The 20,825-nt window shown below is 37.1% G+C and overlaps 1 protein-coding gene across 2 annotated transcripts in view; it reads left to right on the top strand.

Moving 5' to 3' along the window:
* The window catches only part of CTNND2 (catenin delta 2), an 886,271-nt gene that overhangs the window by 448,779 nt on the left and 416,667 nt on the right, over positions 1-20,825 (top strand). For both annotated transcript variants that reach the window (XM_074356308.1, XM_074356299.1), the window contains exons 4-5: positions 8,876-8,910; positions 9,287-9,403. In XM_074356308.1, the coding sequence (XP_074212409.1) occupies positions 8,876-8,910; positions 9,287-9,403 (152 nt within the window). The remainder of the gene's footprint in view (positions 1-8,875; positions 8,911-9,286; positions 9,404-20,825) is intronic.

Raw genomic sequence — 20,825 nt, 5'->3', positions numbered from 1 at the left:
TTCACTTTGTGTGATCATCTCTAGGTCCATCCATGTTGCTGCAAATGGCATTATTTCATTCTTTTTTATGGCTGAGCAGTATCTCATTGTATATATACACCACATCTTCTCTATACTGTCAAAACAATAAATGCTGGAGAGGGTGGGGAGAAAAGGGAACCCTCCTACACTGTTGGTGGGAATGTGGTTTGGTGCAGCCACTATGGAAAACTGTATGGAGACTCCTTAAAACACTAAAACTGGAGTTACCATATGATCCAGCAGTCCCACTCCTGGGCATATATCTGGAGAAAATTCTGATTAGCTTGCTTTGTTTGTAATGCCTCCTACATTCCCAGCACTGTTTTGTGGGTCTTACATACGTTACACACTTAACTTCCACAAGATCCCTATGGGAACATTGCTAGTAACAGCCCCATTTTACACATGGGAAGACTGAAGCTTAGAATAAGTGTCGTGCTCAAGGTCCCATGGTCCTGTGTGCAGTGGTGCTTTGAGCACACCTCTCTATGCAACGGTCTTTCGAGTTCTGTGTGTTTCCTTTCCCAGGTCCCGTGACTGTACCAAGTCGTGGGAAGCTGGCTTTGCATCTCTGTTCTGCACGCCCAGAGCCATGGGGACCACTCACCAAGAGTCTGTGGTGATGCTGTTTTACCATTTTCTCCAGGACTGGTTGTGACTGAGAGCCTAGACAGGGTCACACTATTCCTGGCTATTTTCTAAGTCCCCTGTCCCTATTTCTCCATGTCTGCCCCCATTTTGACCCTCCCACGGTGGACTGCAGTGCACTCTAAGGGATGGGCCATACTCATATAAGCCATTTTAGCAACGTATCATAAAATAGGAAACACTGCATGGTTACTCCGCATGTGCCAGGCAATGATCACTTGATACTTAAATCGCTTGATATAAACTGATTTATTTAACCCTAAAATTGTCTCCACTTGAGTCCAGAGAGTTTAAGTAATTTGCCTGAAGTGTCCTATATTGATAGAACTGAGCTCCAGTCTCAGGGAATGTGGCCTTCACGTGCCTGGACACCACGCACATGGTCTCCTAGCTTAGGAGCTTTGTGGTCAGATAGCTGTCCACTGTAGTCCCGTAAACATTATTATCATAGCCATAAAATTACATTGAAAATGGTTAAAGCAGATAGAAGATGTGTGATCTAAGAAAGAAATAAACATTCTAACTGCCCAGGGGAGATACTACAACATGCATTTGGGGATATACCACAGATACTTACAGAGACCACAAGACAACAGACTGAAAGGAGATCAGTTGTGCAGAAAGTTCTGGGGGAAGCAGGGTGGCTTGCCAACCACGCTAATAGGGCCTGGATACCGAGCACTAACGTGCCAGGGCAACAACAGCCTAAATGATGCTCCATGAGTACCACTTCTCACCATTTTTTTCTAACTGTGTTTTATTTCCATGATATTCAAGACTGTTGACCAAGGTCCTTTTATTCTGCAGCCAGTACCTGTTATGGTGTGGCTGCATGCAAAGCTATATACTAAAAAAGACTTTATGTCAGAATGCAGTTTTAGGTCACGTGGACTTCGTACATATAAGGCCCTTTGTCCCCGTAGGCTGGACTCAAATGTCATTTCTGAAGCAATTTACTTCACCATAGTTTCTCTGGCTTATGTTTTAGGTACAATTGCTTAACTTGAAAGCAAAATAACCAAAAACTCATCATTCCTTTCCTTTATTTCCTTTTGAACGATATTGTGAGCAGTAATACGCCACACGATGCAGTGCAGGGATGATGCTTGGGGCATTGAAAAGTTGAAAAAGAAAATAAGAAAATGTATTTGAGCAGGTCCACAACAGACAGAGTAGCTGTAGTGATGGTTTGCTTTGTGTCTTTCCTGACATTAAGAAAACTCTCTGAACTTTCATATTTTTTTAAAATTAGAAATGGCCCAGAGGTTGATAAAGAAACTATCATGCTAGAAATGATAAGGGTGGAAACACTTGTTAAGGAACCCAAAGGTTATTCTTTGGTTTCAACTAGTTTCCCACCCCACTCCCACCTCACGCCCTCAGAACTTGAACGTTAATGTTTGCTCACTCAGAATGTTCCAGCTATGTCAAACCTGAACCACAGTAAAAGTGGCGCTGTCATTTTTCTCATGTGCAGCATGGAGAAAAATGTAATTATATTCTAAACCGTTATTTCCCTCTATTCTGTATACTCATATGTTTCAGAATAGTTTTGCATCATTTGAATTTCCACTATGAGAGATTCCAGCAATGATGAGAATATGACATAGAATTGGATTATGAGGATTTATGAAAACATTTAACTAAACGTGTTTCTAAATGTAAGAATCATGATTTCCCTATTTCAAGTATCAAAGACATTCTTAAAATAATGTTAACATTTTTTCCTCATTTTTCATAATGTAAAACATTTGAGATAAAATTGAAATTCCCTTTTTACTCCTTCTCAGAGTTATTTCTCATTGTTCTCCCCCAGAGGCCACCACCATTGTGAATTTCAGTGTATCAGTTTAATCCACATACATAATATCTTTCTCTGTGTATGTGAATATATATACATATATATAAGTTTAAGCCAAAGAATAACCCTTGTGTGTATATATATATATATGTATATGTATGTGTGTATGTATGTATTTGTATACAATACTGACTAATGGATGTTTTAAAATTTTACTTAATTGGGGTCGTGCAATACACGTCTTATGTGCAATTTGCATTTTTCACTCTGTATTTTGCTTTTGAGACCTTCCCATGTTGATGCATTGTGTATCTGGCTAATTTGTTTTAGCCGCCAAATAGTATTTATTCCAAATACATGTCATATATGATATGGAATCATATTATCATATTTTTTCGCTCCTCTAATGGTGACCTCTTAAGTTGTTTCTTTGTTTTGCTACTGCCAGCATGTAGGCATGAACAGTCCTGTACAAGTCCCCTGAGCACAGGTGAACGGGTTTCCCTGGGGGCTCTACCCAGAGGCGGAATCACTGCATGATTTATTATTGGCCCAAAAAACCATATCAGGTGTTGACTCATAGCTCACCCAAGTGTTTCACTGGTTTACTCTCCCACGTACGGTGTATGGCAGCTCACATTTCCTCATCTCCTCTCCAACACTTGGTACAGTCAGACTTTCTAATTGTTTTACAACCTGTGAAGTTAGAAAGAGGTATTCTTTCAATTTCTATTTTTTTCAGTTCCTAATAGGGTTGAGTATCTTTTAGTGTGTTCAGTGGCCACAGTTTCTTGATTTCTCTGCTCTGCATAAGCTATACATGTATCTGTTGACCTCTCTTCTATTTGATCTTTGAATCTCTACCTCATTGATCTGTATTAGTTATTTATATGTTCTGGAAACTAACCCTTCATAAGCTATATGCATTGCAAATATTTTCTCCCTGGATGTGGCTTGTTTTTTCAGCTTTGTTTATGATGTTTATATTTTTGTTTTGTTTTAATCGCGTAGGAGTTCAATTGCATTGTGCAGAATGTGACCTCTGGAACCAAATGGCCAGGGTCAAAATCTTGGCTTCATTACTTGCTGACAGAGGGACCTCCAGCAAGCTCCTTAGGAACTTCCTCAATTTCTTATCTATAAAATGGGAAAATATCACCTCTCTCAAAATTTTGTCGTGAAGATTAACTATAAATCAGTTAGAATTATTGCCTGGTATAAAGTGAGAGCTATCTATGCTTTAGCTACTAGGATTTGTGGTTTTGATAATACTTTCCTAACATTAACAATTTATGTACATATTATGTATATGTTTAAAAGCTTGTTACTAATGTTATTAATAATATTCTTTGTTATAAATATATATATTCACAATAATTGGGTTCTGGAGCTTATACAAAGTTACATTTAAATGTATAGACTGATCTAAATTACATCTAAATTTTTATTAAATTTAATTCTTTAGAAATTATTTCTATTTTAAGAAGTAACATTTCGATGATGGAAGCAAACTTTATATTCTGAAACTGAACATGCATGGAAGTTATAACAGCTTCAAAAATTGCTTGTTTATTATATTAAATTTAATGATATAATTGGGAGAAAGTGCACCATGAGTAATTCCTAAAAACCTGAAAAAAGAGTGTCTGAGACATGAGCATAATTTGTGTTTATTGAATGAATAAATAGCTTGCTTTCTTAAAAAGCATCCACCTTAGAGCAATTTTTAAGAGAAGGAATCAAGTACATAAAAAATGCCATTGCATAGAATCCCCTAACAGTGAAGTGCGCACTTAAAGGAAATAAAATCCAAAGCCAGTTTCTCTTGGGACTTCTATTTTCCGTGATCAGTCATACTTTTAATGCATTTTAACTGTGCTAAAGGAATCAGGGAACCATTTTAGTGATTAATGCTCTTTGTCTGCCCGAAGGAGGGTGTCTTTGCTTTGAGAAGATAGTTTTATATTCACTGCCAATGGTATTTTTCCCAATTGTAATAAAAAATGTTTCTTCTCGTTTCTGTTGCACCATAAAATTGAGACTCTTTTGAAGGAGATAAACAGAAAGTAAATATTATGTAATAGTGTGATGTGTAGTCCTACGCATAGCATCACCCATTATTGTAGATGAGCGGATAAATCTCAAAGGATGAGTAAGAGTGGGGCACCATCTTATTTGTGCTGGGGTGACCCGAGACACTTTCTTCCAGATCCATACTATGGAAATGACAGATGGAGAAGCAAGAAATGCCTTATGAACTCAAATAATGGCATGTTTCTCAGTTAGTCAGTGTAACATTCATTCTACTGAAACAAACAACTCTCCAACTTCAGAGTTTTAACAGAACAGTGGTTTATTTCTCACTAGTGCTGTGCCTTCTCTGGGTTGGCAGAAATCCCCCCTTCGCATGGCTACTTGGAGACCCACCTCAACACAGGGCTTCGCAAGGAGAGTGGATGAAATCTTGTGCCTGCCCTTCTGTGCTCGGGGCAGGTGGTGGCATCTGTCCCTTCCTCTCAGGGACTTTCACGTAACCTATCTACGTGGAAGGGGGCAGGGACGTGTGGTCCTCAGTGTGCCTGCAAGGAGAGGAGAGCGGGACTCTGATGAGCAGTGGGAGAAGCTCCCAGTGACCTCCTCCCTCTTCCTGCTTCAGGTGGGAAGCAACACGTGTGTCTCCCTCCATGAATTTTTTTATTGAATGAAGGATATTTATTTTAAAATTTTTTAATTTTTTTATTGAAGTGTATTCAGTTACAATGTGTCAATCTCTGATGTACAGCATAATGACCCAGTCCATACATATGCATACCTGTATTCATTTTCATATTCTTTTTAATTGGAGGTTATTACAAGATATTGAATAGTTTCCTGTTCTATACAGAAGAAATTCAGTTTTTATCTATTTTTATACATAGTGGTTAATATTTACAAATCTTGAAGTCCCGAATTTATCCCTTCCCACCCTTTAAATTCTGTAGTGCTTTACAATTTTCAAAAGTTTCACACACGTGGCTTCATATAATTCCATAATAACCCTTTTTTTCCTCCCTACTCCTATCTTTCCCTTCCCTCCTCCCCTCTCCCTACTAGTAACAATAGTTTGTTCTCTATCTGTATCTGTGAGTCTGCTTCTTTTTTGTTTTATTCACTAGTTTGTTGTATTTGTTTAGATTCCACATACAAGTGGCATTGTACAGTATTTGTCTTTGTCTGTCTGACCTATTTCACTTAGCATAATGTTCTCCAAGTTCATCCATGTTGCTGCAAATGGCAAAATTTTATTCTTTTTTTAAGCTGAGTAATGTTCTGTTGTGTACATATGCCACAACTTCTCTATCCAGTCATCTGTCCATGGCCATTTACATTGCTTCCACACCTAGGCAGTTGTAAATAATGCTCTATGAACATCAAGGTGCATGTATCTTTTTGAGTTAGTGTTTTTGGTTTTTTTTTTTTCGTATATATACCCAGGAGTGAAATTGCTGGGTCACATGGTAGTTCTATTTTTACTTTTTTGGGAAACCCCCATCCTGTTGTCCACAGTGACTGCACTAATTTACATTCCCACCAGCAGTGTACAAGGGTTTCCTTTTCTCCACATCCTTGCCAACATTTGTGTGTTTTTTGATGATAGCCATTCTGACAGTGTTATGTGGTATCTTGTGGTTTTGATTTGCATTTCCCTGATGATTAGTGATGTTCAGCATCTTGTCTTGTGCCCAGTGGCCATCTGCATTTTCTCTTTGGAAAAATGTCTATTTAGTTCTTCTGCACATTCTTCAATCAGATTTTTAAAATTTATTATTATTGAGTTGTATGAGATGATTGTATATGTTGGATACTAACCCCTTATCAGTCATATCTTTTCCCATTCAGTAGATTGTCTTTTCATTTTTTTGACTGTTTCCTCTGTTGTGCAAAAGCTTTTAAGTTTAATTAATTCCTATTTGTTTATTTTTGCTGTTGTTTCCTTTGGTTTGGGAGACAGATCCAAAAAAAAAACTACTACTGCAATTTCTGTCAAAGAGTGTTCCGCCTGCAGAAGGAGTAGGAGTTTTCCACCAGGAGCTTTACAGTGTCCAGTCTTACATTAAGGTCTTTTGTCTATTTTGAGTCTATTTATGTATATGGTGTTGGAGAGTGTTCTAATTTCATCCTTCTACACGGAGCTGTCCAGTTTTCCCATGAGATTCATTTATCGAAGAGATTGTCTTTTCCTCACTGTGTATTCCTGCCTCTTAGGTTAATTGACCACAGTGTGTGGGTTTATTTCTGGGCTCTCTGTTCTCTTCCTTTGATCTGTGTGTCTGTTTTTTGTACCAGTACCATACATACTGTTTTGATTTCTGTAGCCTTGTAGTATAGTCTGAAGTCAGGGAGCATGACTCCTCCAGCTCTGTTCCATGAGTTTTGGAGTTGGACAGACTAGTTTAAATCTCTGCTGAGTTCCTTATGATGCATTTGGTCAAGTTATTTAACATCAATAAGCCAGCTATTTCCCATCTACCAAAGAGATTTGTGACAGTTGTGAATTACTGATGTACCATAAGTACTTCGCAAAGGGCTGAACTGGTAAAAGGAGTGTAAAGCAGAGACAGTAGTCAATCCTGAAGGATAGAACATTGAGAGCATTTTCACTGAATCTGAAAAATACTGTATTGGTTTCCTGGGGCTGCAATTACAGATTACCACAACTGAGTGGCTTAAAAAAACTATTACCTCACAGTTTGGGAGGCCAAAAGTTCAAAATCAAGGTTGGTCGACAGGGCTGTTCCCTAGGAAGGCTAAAAGGGAGGATCTTTTCTTGGCTCCAGGTTCTGATGGCCTCAGGCATTCCTTGGTTTACAGATGCATAACTCCAATCTCTGCCTTCATCTTCACATGGCAGTCCTTCTCCTCTACTGTCTTTTATAAGGACATTTGTCACTGGATTTAGAATGATCTCATCTGAAGATCTTTAACTTAATTACATCTGTAAAAACTCTTTTCCAATAAATAAGCATTCACAATTTCTAGGGATTTGGTGTGGATATATTTCTGGGGGGAAAAGGGCACCATTCAACCACCACAAATATGAAAGCATTTTCTATCCCTATGTTAAATGCCACTTACTAAGTGAACATGCTTTGTACTTTCTAAAATATTAATTATAGGGTTAAATTTCTGTTTTAAGTGTTAAATTTTACTGTTAGATGTTACTAGTATATAATGCTACACCTAACTGGTGCTAGGAAAAGTTGCATTGGACTGAATTTGTAATGTTACCATTTCATGTATCATCAACTGTCTGTAGCTCTCATCATTGTAAAACCATTTCCACTTGGCTAAAATGGATTAGCTGAGGCGCAAGATACCCTAAAAAAAGCCATATGGCTCTTAAGGGACTACTCTCATCTTCCTATATATCAATCATGGCTATTCTGAACACTGATTTATACCAGAATTCCCTCCCCCTACCCCTACAAATGTATTCAGAAGCCATCTCTAAGGTACAGATTAAAGTTCTAAAACCTACTTGCTCTTGTGAGACTGATGAGCTATTCATAGGAGCTGCTTGATCAGAGTAAAAGATTTAGTGAAATCAGTATAGAAAATCATTCTCAAAATGATCCATGTCAGTAATTGGCATCTAGATTTCTCACCAATTATTGGCGTGTAAAAAAGAGTATGTTGGAAGTATTTGCATATATAATGAAAGTTGTTTATATTTAGAAAATTTAAATTTATTTATGTATTTTAATAACTTATTCAAAATAAATTTCTGTGCCTGCAAAGATAAAATCTGTGCAGTATCTTTGGCATATCATTTATATGAGTAACCCTTTCTGCTTGGGTCATTTTATGAGATGTATCTGTAAAGTGAGAATTTGGGAACTGTATATTCAATTGGTGATAAAGTGTTACAATTTTAAAATTCCTTAATTTAAAGCATAATAAATGAAAGGAAGTGCTTATATGTCTTGAATAAGTTATAGATTTATTTTATCTCTTTATGATGAAGATGGAGAAAGTTATTTCTTTATTAGAATATCACGAAATCTACGTGAATCTATTCAGACTTGTATTTTAAAATAACTAAAATTGGATAGAACTGCATGGAAGTAGAAACAATGGTTAAGGACTGAGTATAATAGGCTGGGATTTGTAAAACATGAGCTGTTCTTCTGAAAATTACTAAACGATGTCCATTGATAACACGCTAATATCTGTGAATCAAAAGAGGTGCATATCAAATGGGATTGAAGTTGAGATGGCATCAAAATGGGATCCCTTTTCTCAGTAGAAAATTGAAGGGAGTGCCATGGAGCCACCATCACTGCCCGAATGTGCCTTTGCGTCTCATAGTCTAGGTTCTTCTGTGTCTAACCAGTGTGTTATACCTTTGTATTCTCTTTTTTACAGTTCAACAGAAGAGCAGTTTCACTGGCAATCACAAGGTAAAGTATAGCTTCTTGATGAACATTTATACTTGCTTCTACATATATCTCATGTGAATTTTAAAAAGACACTTATGAAAGTGTGTATGACAACATCATGACATGACAATTAAGTGAAGCTGTTGTAATAGCTCAAGAGTTCATGGCAGTTAAGTTCTTCCAATTCCCTAGTAATTTTTTGTTCTGTATGGATACATAGAATTGGCTGGCCTTGGTGTTTAATAGTGGTTGACCAAGGACTACAATGTGATGTCTAATGAGAACTTCATAAAAGTAATGTCTTTGGTTAGGTTACTCTTGATTATTAAATGATACTTGAGCTTTAATATTGACATTACCAGGTGTTTGCTCATCACTTTAAAATACTGCATTTCAGATGGTCAAAAAGATATCGAAGATGAGCTCACAACAGGTCTTGAACTGGTGGACTCCTGTATTAGATCCCTGCAGGAATCAGGAATACTTGACCCACAAGACTATTCAACAAGCGAAAGTAAGTCAAATGACCGTTAAGCTTGAAGACAATTGAAGTTTAAGTGTATTATGCCATTAATGTTAATTTTATAATATTAATGCAACTAATTATAATATTAATATAACTAATATCATGAGCCATATCTTGTAGGACTTCCAGAGGTGTTTCTACGTGTTTTAGCCATTTCACTCCACTCTCATTTACTCCCTTCTTGCATTACCTGACATTGACTCACATTTGATTATAAACTCTCTCTCTCTCTCTCTCTCTCTCTCTCTCTCTCTCTCTCTCTCTCTCTATATATATATATATATATATATATATATATATATATATTACTGAAGTATAGTCAAACTCTCTTAAGTAAGTAATTGGCTTCTGGAGTTCTCACCAATTATTGACATGCTGGTGATTCTCACCAGTTCTCTGATACCCTTTTTGGCACCTAAACTAGCACATTGTGTGAACTCATCATACAGTTGTTTAATCAACAGTGTCTCCTTTAAAATTAACACTCAATGCTTTACTCCTACAGATTATTGTTGGTAGGGATCTTAAACAGTAGAGCAATTATATAACAAAATAGAAAAAATCATGCAGTCTGCACAGTACTATTTAGTACTATGCTATAGTACCATGCAGGAACTCCTTACATTTCTGTATTTAGCTATCTTGCATGGCTGTCTTACTCTCAAGAGGATATTTAAAGATGTCTTTCTTTCTACATAATTATATATTTTTCAACCAGAGTGGTTGAGGCTTAGAAATAAAAGTTCTATGGGTTGAAACAAACCTCACTTTAATAAATCATAAAATTCTCTTGACCTATTTAACTAAAATCCCACAAAAAGCTAAAAATTAAATCACTAAAAAATACATTACCCTGATAATTCCTACATCAGAAATCAGTGGAGCATTTTATTCCTTAATTTAAAAAAATAGAATTTCCTTAAATACCCATGTATTTTTGCTATGTAAAAGGAAGATATAAGAATAAGATAGCATAGTGATCTTAAAACCATTTAATTTACATGTGAGTTCATTTTCTCTGTGATCTTTATGACACCCACTAATCTTAGGATAACACCATCATGAATATCCAGATTTGTTTTAACCCATACGCATCCCCTCAATAAAACTCCTAAAGTGAGCTGCATGATTTGTATTATACTTGTTCTCTGTATTTCATATGTTAAAATGTAAAATTATTACCTCTTCTTTCTCAAAGTCTATAGATACATTTCTTTTGTAGGAGCAACTGTAGTTAGAACTATGTTTACTTAATACTGAGGCACATGTACTCATTTTTTAGAAAGTAAGAAAAGCAGAGATAAAATAGTGTATCTGGGGGATGATTTTGGCTATCTTATTTTTATATAATAATGGAGAAATATATTTTATTATGATTTTAGCAGAGGGATAACCTTTAATTCATAGGAAGTACAAAAAAAAAAAAAAAGAAGGAAGAAAAGAGTAAATTAAGAAGCAAACAAATTAAAATAGAAGTGATAAGTCAAGTATATCAATCTAGCACTACCTGTAAGTGCACTGAATTTTTTGAAAGAGAATAAAAATTCAAGTTTGTAGTAAATGAAGATAAAATAGTGATGTTATGTTTAATATACACACTTATGTTAATGAGCTAAATGTTGAAATTAAAGGAATAGACAAAGTAGTGACAGCAATACAATGAACACAAAGGGTGGAATTGGGAAGAATAATGTGAGATGGGGTGGAATTTAATGCAGGAGCATTAAGCAGGGTCAAAAAGGAATTACACAGTGAAATAACTTACCATTGTGTGGTAAAATATGGTGAACATGTGTGCACCAAACAATGTAACATCTGAATATTAAAAATTATTAAAAATGAAAGAAGTTGATGAAGTACATTGTGGACATTTCTCAGAATCAGGCTAAATACTAGAAGGAAAGGCCATAGAAAGTTGGAATAAATAACAAATTAATGCCTTAAGTAAATTGTAAAAGTTATCTTTTTCGAATAATAATAAACATTTGTTATATATATATCTGGAAGATTCACAAGTACTGATCAGCTACGAGACTGTAAAGATAATTCTAATAATTAAAAGTATAAAAAGGCAAAATTCTTTGATAATAATGCAGTAAAAATTAAAAGTAAATAATAAAGTGATAAGTAAAATGTAATCACATTAAAATCAAGAAACACTTTTGGAGCTACTGAATCAAATGGAAGTAAAAAAGAAAATCATGTACTGTTTACAAAACAAATAAAATAGCTATATTTTATATGAAAACATAGGGCATGGTAAAAAAAAAACTACACTGAGAGGAAATCATAATCTTATTATTAAAGATAAAAGACAAAATAAAAGGATATTATACTCATTATTGGAACACCTTAAAAGCAGCTAAAAAAACAGGAAGCAGCCAAGAAAATGGAAATAATAAAAGCAATGCAGAAATAAAGTAACATGAAACGAAAGAGTAGAAGAAAGAAATGAATACTAGAAGAGATAAATAAAATAACAGAAAGAATAAACACATGAACTTTTTAACATCTTTAAATCAACTAATAATCCAGAACTTTCTAAATTGAGGCATTCTACACACAGGAGATACAGAAATAACTTTTAGTGATCACTTTTGTATTTCTGCAAATGTTTTCAAAGATTACCTACAAAAGATGTATCTTTATTACAGGAAAATAAAATACTCCAGTTAAAGTTTTTTTGAGATATATTTGCTAATTGCTGAATTTTTGGTTTTCAGAAGGATTCGTTAATGTTGTCATGTATTGAATTACTTTTTTGAAGACTCCTAGAGTTTTAGTTAATTGTTCTTTTGGAAGAAAAGTTTCCTTGTTTGAAGACAGGAAAGGAACTAAAGCAAAAAACAACAAAACAAAAAATCAAAAAAACCAAACAAGAACCACAGGTGACGAAAGTGCCACTGGAAAGTTTTGTGCCAAAGGATCTGAACCACAGTGAAATATGGAATATTGTTGTTCTTAAGAAACGTTTATTTGTTTTTAGTATTTTCAGAGTCAGTTTTAGACTGAACCAATTGAGTAAAATTTAGGGAATTAATATTAAAATATTGACGAGATAACTATCATTTGGGGGATCAATTATTGCTAATTTTAAGTACTTAGAATATCGTAACATAAAAGTCTCAATTGCTGTTTGTATTTTCGTAACAAGGTCCAGATGGGAAACATATTCTACTCAAAAAGAGTTTAAGTGAAAAGAATTTAATTAAGGGACTATTTACAAAGGAGTGAGCAAGATTAAGGGAGCAGTCAATGCCTGCAGAGGTACTCAGGGAGCAGCAACAGATGGAAACCCTTGCCACCCTTAGTCCCAGAGGAAACATCGGTGAACTGGTGCCAGCAGAGTCAAGAGGCATGGCTGGTGGGAGCAGAGGAATAAATAGCCCAGCCTCTCTCTCCTCCTGCCTTCCGATGTCCTTGTCATGCCTCCCACTGGCCAAGTCCAGTCATAAAACCAAATGCCAGGGGACCCTTGGGATACAGCCTCTGAGACAGAGAATGAATGGGGTAGCAAAGAAAATGATCCGCACAACATTCTGCGAAATACTAGAACAATACGCCTTGTTTTATAGTCATGATATATGAACGTAACACATCGGTATCCAGGGGCTCTTTGACACCTTTCATGTAATTAGCACACACCCATCAGATTCTGCTCGCCCCTTGTTTTCGTGATTGTTCAATCAGTGGACTCATTAGCTAGAGCAGACGCGAAATGGCTAAGGCTAAGCTGGGCCTGGCAGGCTGCCCTTGAGAGCCAGCGTCTTAGTCCTGACTCAGAAGAGACTAAAACAACACTAAACACAGTCTAAAATCAGCTTGAAAAGTTACGGCAGTGGCGACCAATCTCAACCCCTAAGCACATCGGACTTCATTTGTTGTGTTTCCAAGCTTTTGTTATTTTCTTTTCCAAGGTCTGATTAAAATAAAATTTGGATCTTAGTAAATAAACCCTTACTCTTGACGAGTAAGGCGAGCAATAACTGCTTCAGTGTACTGACTGACTCTAGCCTCACACAGTGACCAGTTTTCCAACACTTTGCATTGTTTAAGACGTGCCGTCCTAAACAGTGTGTAAACCGTCACCCCGCCACTATTGTGTGGCTGCCGGCTGTGTCATTTCAATTCTAACAAGTATGTGTCACGGAGTCACTAGGGGAATTGCTGTTGCTTTACTGGGGAAAAAAAAAATTGTTGACTGAGGCTCAGGGTCATTAGCTTCTCACATAACGTACAGCTCGACCCAAACCGCCATAGACCGAGTAGCTTATTTAATCCTCGCATCCTTGGAGACACAAACTCATTACGTCTTAGCCAAAACTTGATAAAAATATTTGTCAGTCAAAATCAGAAAGACAATAGACAGCTTGGGGGAAAACGGTTCATGTGTTTATAAAGATCGTTAATTTGCTTAAATATTATATTTTGAAATAGCAATTATTTCCTTTTGTTGCACATTGAGAAACTGAAATTCCACCATATTTTAGAAAATCCCAATGTTCCATAGGGAGAAAATTTTAGGAGCTTAATATATTCTGCTTATTATGGCAAAGGAAGGTTATCTTATTGAGTTCTCAAATCAGAACATATTCAAAAAATCAAGAATCAATCATATAAGTTACTATAAAATCCGAATAGAATGATCATGTGCAGTTTGACAGAAATGAATTACTTGCTCTTGATTTACAGTCTGTCATTTTCATCTAATTACTGTGAATATACTTAATTCTATATAAGCAAGAGAATTGTTGAGAGATCAGGTTATTAAAATGCTATAAAATATAATCCCATATATTCTTATGTAATCGTAGTAAAGGTAAGAGACATCGTTGTCAAGTGAGTATTTTCATAACTCCTGGCAAGCATGGCAACAGCGGATTCTAAAGTGGTTTAAGAGTGTAAGATTTTTCATAGTAATTAGAATAATCAAAGTGAGAAATATATTAATACTGTGGCTCACAGTATTGATGTGATGCTCAGGGAAAGAGGACTGGTTTGTTTTAGTCTCTATTATGGTGGAAACCAGGTCTTCAGTCAGACCTGACAGGATGGAGAGTCTCTGGATGTGGGTTCAAGGTCACCCATCCTGCCCTTGAAGCCCTAAGACCTGGATCCAAGTCCTGCTGTTCCTCTCACTCCACCAGGGGTTGGGGACTGTCACCTGGACTCTGGAGACCCCAAGTCCTTTCCTGGACATGAATTTATTCACATTAGTTGGTGACATCCTTGAATTGTTCATTCCTTGTGAAATTACTTCATCATACACTCTCTGGGCCAAGTTTTTGAAACATAAACAAGACAGTCTCTTCTTTAGAAGTTTGTCATGGTTCCAGACGTGATGTTGTCTGATTCTGCGTACATCCTTTTGTTTCTTTTCCAGATTCACTCACACTTAACTTCCCCAGCTCCTTGTGGTGTTACAGAGCCAAAAGGAAGTTAGCCATGAAAGGTGTGGGCGGAAGTTGAGGGTAAACACCCAGGTAGCACGCAGGGTGAAGTCATCTCCTCCAGGAAGCTGTCCTTATCTTTCCCTCCAGACTGTATTGCTACCTGGTAGTTTTCAGCTAACGTTCAGTTTCCTTTTCTTAGATTTCCTTTTATCACATAGACATTTAAGAAGCATGTTATACCTTCTCCAAAGAGGTCACTGGCTCAGCGGCAGACCTAGGAATTAAAGGGACAAGCAAAGACATAAAATACCAAGTGCTCCTTATCCGTTCCCTAAGTAAGAGAAAGCAGTGCAAATTTCTCAGTAAAAGCATCATTCTCATCTGTGTTATCAGGGTCTCCTGGAATCAAGCACAAAGTTTAAAGCCTGGCTGAAATTTTTAATGAAAGTATAATTGGGTTTTGAAACTGTCAGGGCACCATAGGTACCCAGCACACAAACACGAGTGTCAGATGAAAGCTGCTGGAAGTGAGCAAAAGTAAAGAGGCAGAAAGCGCCCAAGACAAAGTCAGAATAAGCAGACTTTTGCCCGGGGCACAGTGGAAGGAGGGGTCTCCTGGTGGTACCTTATGGAGATGTCTTACGGGATTCCCCCAGACGTTAAAACATAAAAACTGCCACTGATCAAACAATAAGTCACTTCAGCAGCAACTGATGAAGTCAGATCTTAATATACTGAGTTTTTACTATGTCACCACAGGCGCAGGTAGCTGATACATTCTTTCTTTAAATGTCTGTGTTAAGCACTTACTAGCAGCCGCACAGAGGGTCTTTGTCCTTGTGGCATTCACATTCCAGGCAGGAAAGGCTGAAATCAAGCACTCTATGAAGCGCGTAAGTTCAGGTAGGTGATTGCTACCAGCAGTGACAAAGCTGGTGGGGCACAGAGGAGGGCAGCGTCTCCCAGAGTGCACCGTGTACTTGGGATTCCTGGGGGTCCTTGAGACCCTTTCAGGGGGCCTGCAAAGGCACCCGTTTTCATAGTCCTCCCACCACGCTATTTGCCCTTCCATGCACGCTCTCACGCAGGGAGGGTCGGAGTTTGAGAATGGGAGTCTCGCGGGATGAGAGTTCAGTGGCCCTTCCCAGAGGTTGGATCCTCGCTCTGACGGCTCACGGAAAATGTGCAACGCATCCTTCGCTTGTAAACACTTCCCAGTGTTAATATCAAAAATAGCATTCTCTACCACTTAGTAAATAAAAGCTCTTTGGGGTCCTCAGTAATTTTTAAGCATGAAAGGGTTATGAGACTGGCAAGTTTGAGAGCCACTCTGGTTTTGAGAGAATGATCAGAGGACCAGAAGGCATCCTTTGCAAGAAGATGCTCGATCAGGTCCCTGAATGAATACAGGAGCAAACCATGCAGATATCTAGGGAAAGTCTATGATTCATGGCAAATTAAAGACTGGTTCTTTAAGCTAGTGTAATGCCAATTATGGAACATTGTAATGTTCTCAGGATTTAGCTTTTAAATCTTGTTTTTTTCTAAACTGATTTGTATTAGTTTTCTATTTCTTTTCACAATTATTGACAATGAGAGATACGAATCTGTTATCTTTAGACTGTTAATTTATAAGGAGATATATGTAATGCTTTTCTTCATTTTGTGCCACATTAATTTTTTTTTTTTTGAACAGTAAATAGGAGACAAAACTTTACAAGGAAATAGTTGGGGGCTAGAGTGAGTTATAAAAATACCATTCTATGATGATAACATCATGCAGAATCTCATGCACAATCAAATTCTTGAGCTGTGCATTTTAAACTGAAGTTACGTATATGAAATTTATTTTTTGTGATAAACGTCATTTTGCTCATTTCCCTCCACTGTATACAGATGTAAAGAAACTGAGTTATTGTGTAGTGTGAAAAGCTTTACCAGCCTTCTCTTTATTCATATACGATTCATATACGATAGTCAAACATCAAAAGGCATACTAACTAATGATATTGGTTGAATCTAAATCAGTTTAAAAACCAAATGAGTACTTTTCCTTCCTTGGGACCATGAAAGTTTTAATTTTCATGTAAAACCGTTATACGTCGCAAGCAGTTGACCAGGTGAAATCGATATTCTGGGCAGAGAGACTTAGAAATGAAGCTTAGAAATATATCTGCCCAGAGAACAGCCACATGGACCCTAAGCTTCCTTGCATAACGGCCGCCCCCCCAAGCTTTTTCTCTCAGTTAATTTTAGGAACAGTAGATGGGCTGATTTACTATTTTCAGGGAAATGCCTCAGTGAAACTCTGACATCTGAGCTTTTCAAGTTACTAGCAAAGATCAGGAGAACACAACCAGTTTATCTCTACGAGCTACCTCTTATTCCAAGCAAGTTTGTAAACTGGCAAGTGTATCCAGAGCCCGTAAAGAAGAACTGCTACTTTCAATGAAACGGATTGATAATGCAGTTTAAGCCAGAGTCAGTGTTTTTACTCTGTACAGTTAACTTGTGGTTAGATATGACTGCAGTGCTTTGAGCTGAATTTAAATCAATTTAATAATCTTACAAATAATTGATATTTTTATCATTGATTTTGTAATTGATAATAGCCCTTTTATATGCATATAATTTCCACTATTTTTCCCCTTTATTCTTACACAATATTTTCTGTTAAACAGTTTCCCCTTTCTCTTTATTTGATGTTGCTCTAAGAATTAACTCTCATTTAAAATAAAATAATACTTAACCTTCAAATTATTCTTAACCTTCTGCAAAGATTGGATAACAAGAGGGTGGGAATGAATGCAAATTTTCTGACAGTTAAAGATATGTGTGAATCTAGTTGGCTTTATTTTTCATGATCTACGTAAAGGTAAGATTTTATATCATTTAGGAAGAATTAGTTTAACCTAAGAATAAGTAAAGAATGTTTATAAACTTTCTGGCAAAAGGATATCTAAACAAAGCTGCCACGGTCAAGTGTTCAGCCCTGAACTTGTCTGTCACAGTTTGTGTGTGTATTATTCCTGATTGTCCTGAATTAAAAGCCTAACAAAACATTCATTGAGCACCTGTTTGAGACAGTGGCTCGATCTCACAGCTGTTTATTTTAGTGCATTCTTGTTAATAACTCTTTCCTTCGATGGTAAAATAATCCTTTGGAATTAAATTGATATCTTTATTACCCCTTAGAGACCTTGTCTTGCTCTTGTGGCTTCAGCTTCTACCATTCATGACCTGAATAGCTACATCTCTGTCCTAAAATCACATTTATATATAACCAAACTTTGATCTTGGAAATTATTTAAGATCTAGAAAGATAGTCAGGTCTGTTAGAGCCAGTGTTAAAATCAAGCCCAGATTCTTTTTCTAACTCCCGTCAATTTTCACCATCTCCATCAATGCTATAATTTAAAAATTAAGACTGTCCTTCCCCAAGACATCGACTTCCCAACACACATCTCCTGCCAATCCTTCCCTGAGGAACGACACACGAGGGGAGTTTCTTCTTTTTCACACTCATTTGTTGAGTATTAGTTGTGTTCTGGGACAGGTGGTCAACTGAAGTAGACCAGAATTAGCAACTGCCAATAAATCACCTTAAAACTTGGAGAAACAGAAGGTGTGTGCTTGGTTGTTAGAGTGCCGTACTGTCTGCTCAGTTTTCTTAGATGGACTTACTCTGCGCTGCAGAAAACCCCCAAGCACCGAGTCAGCGATGTCCTTCCAGTGATCAGCTCAAGAGCGTCCAGTCACATTGGCTCTCCTTCCCTTTCTGTCTGCATAGTCCCAAAGTACCAGGGAGCTTTTGCAAAAAAAAGTTCTCTTAAATACACACTTTTTTCTTCTTCCCTAATGTGGGCACTACTTTAGTTTGGGTTGCTCTGTTATTAAGATTTCCTTTCTCTGCACTCCAGGAAATTCCTGGTCTCTCGTGTCCCCAAGTAGTTAAACACAGAGTCCTGCTACCTTCACATAAAGGTTCAGACTCTGCTTTTATCCTGTTACTCTCCTCCCAGAAAACCCGTTGCTGTGTAATACTGTACACATTTCTCTGCTGAAATTGCTCAGAGTCTGGTCTTCGAGTGTGTTAAGGTAGCATAATGGGGGTAGGATTAATTTTCCAGGGCAATCAGGCATCAGGGCAGGCTGCATGGAGGAGGTGACATTTCAACCACACTTTAAGTTTGCGAATGAGCTTTGAGGTTGCCAGAGAAAGGAATTTCAGGCTAAGAAAGAACTTTCTCTTTCTCATTTCTTGGCTCTGACACTAGGTTTGGTTTAGTTTGGTTTGGTTTGGGTTTTAATTTCAAGCCATTTTAATGATCTAAGCCTCATATGTCTCCTTTGAAAAATGAAAGAAAGCAGGAAGTGACACGTGTGACAGTGCTGTGACAGGGTTTTCAGGGCACATTCCAATCAGGGTTTTATTCTCAGACCATGTGGCTAAGTAATTAGATAATTAGATAATAATACTAATAGCTGACATTTGTATAATAGTTTATATTTCTCCAAGCACTTTCACATCCATTATCTCATTAGGTGCTCAAATTTGCAGAGATTAAAATCCATAGAGAATGTATAACGAAGCGTGGGAAGAGCTCTGCTCCAAAGCCGGACTGTCTTGGTGGCACCAGGCTCATCAGGACCGCTGTGTGGTCTCAGTCAGCGGGACCCTCCATTTCGTCAACACAAATGGAGATGATGGCATCTTCCCTGGATCTTGTTAAGACTCGATGGGTTAGCAGATAGAAACTGCTCAGAGCAGTCCCTGGAACTTCGTAAGTGTTCCGTGGAGGCTGGCTGGCAGTGCTGTCCCCTCCAGCAGGACCACCTATGCCTCCATATATGTGAGGACGGGCCAGTGTCCGCCAGGTCAGCTGGTTCCAGCCCTGGATTTTTTTCCGGCACATGCCCACTCCATTGGCATGACTGTAACTTAAATAATAATGCGAGAGTACCCCTTTGTAGACCTCTGGCCTTTTCTTTGCAGTTGCAAACTGTGTAGTTTAATTAAGGGTTTACTGTTTCCTGGGACCAATATTTAGCTAAAGCAGACAAAAATTAGCAATTTCAGATGAAGTCTTTATTTTGTTTTAATGTTTTAACTTTATTTATTCATTTATTTATTATTGAAGTTTAATGGTTTGCAATATTGTGTTAATTTCTGGTGTGCAGCATAGTGATTCAGTTACACACACATATATATTCTTTTTCATATTCTTTTTTCATTTTTCGGTTATTACAAGCTATTGAATATAGTTCCCTGTGCTATATATTAGGACTCTGTTGTTTATCTATTGTATATATAGTATTGTGTGTCTGTTAATCGCAAATTTCTAATTTATCCCACCTCCCACTTTCCCCTTTGGTAACCATAAGTGTATTTTCTATGTCTGTGAGTCCACTTCTGTTTTGTAAATAAGTTGATTTGCATCATTTTTTTAGATTCCACATGTAAGTGATCTCATATATTTGTCTTTCTCTGTCTGACTTACTTTAATTAGTGTGATCATCTCTAGGACCCAGATGAAGTCATTTTAAATCTGTGCAAAGACAATGAATGCACGTGATCATGAAAATTCTCAAATATCTAGTTAATTTAAGAAGAAACTGACTCTATAGATTTTAGTGTTTATGTTAATACAACCTATAAGTGAATCTGAATTTTTATGCAAGAAATGAGCATTTCAACCTTCCCACCTGCTGAGGCTGACTTCCGTCCCATTCCTGGTGGACAGCAGGCTTCCCCCAGCCAAACCTGGACCCTCTAAGGAGGGGATTGCTGGGGAATCAGTACCACAATCTGAGGCAGGAAGATTTCTCCTGCAAATAAGTTGATTTCTATTTCCAAAAGAATTTTTTAACCTTAAAATGTTGATGTGTGTAATGTGATTTAAATGGTGCTTTTATGTTAAGCAACCACAACTCCTGGAGTTGGAGAACAGAAGACGAGAAGGGTGTCTCACCTTCATTTTACTAAGTGTACGACTCTGCCTGACTTCTTAACCTCT

Source organism: Camelus bactrianus, chromosome 3 (assembly GCF_048773025.1).
Source record: "Camelus bactrianus isolate YW-2024 breed Bactrian camel chromosome 3, ASM4877302v1, whole genome shotgun sequence".
Taxonomy (NCBI): Eukaryota; Metazoa; Chordata; class Mammalia; order Artiodactyla; family Camelidae; genus Camelus; species Camelus bactrianus.
This window is presented reverse-complemented; position numbering and strand designations above follow the sequence as displayed.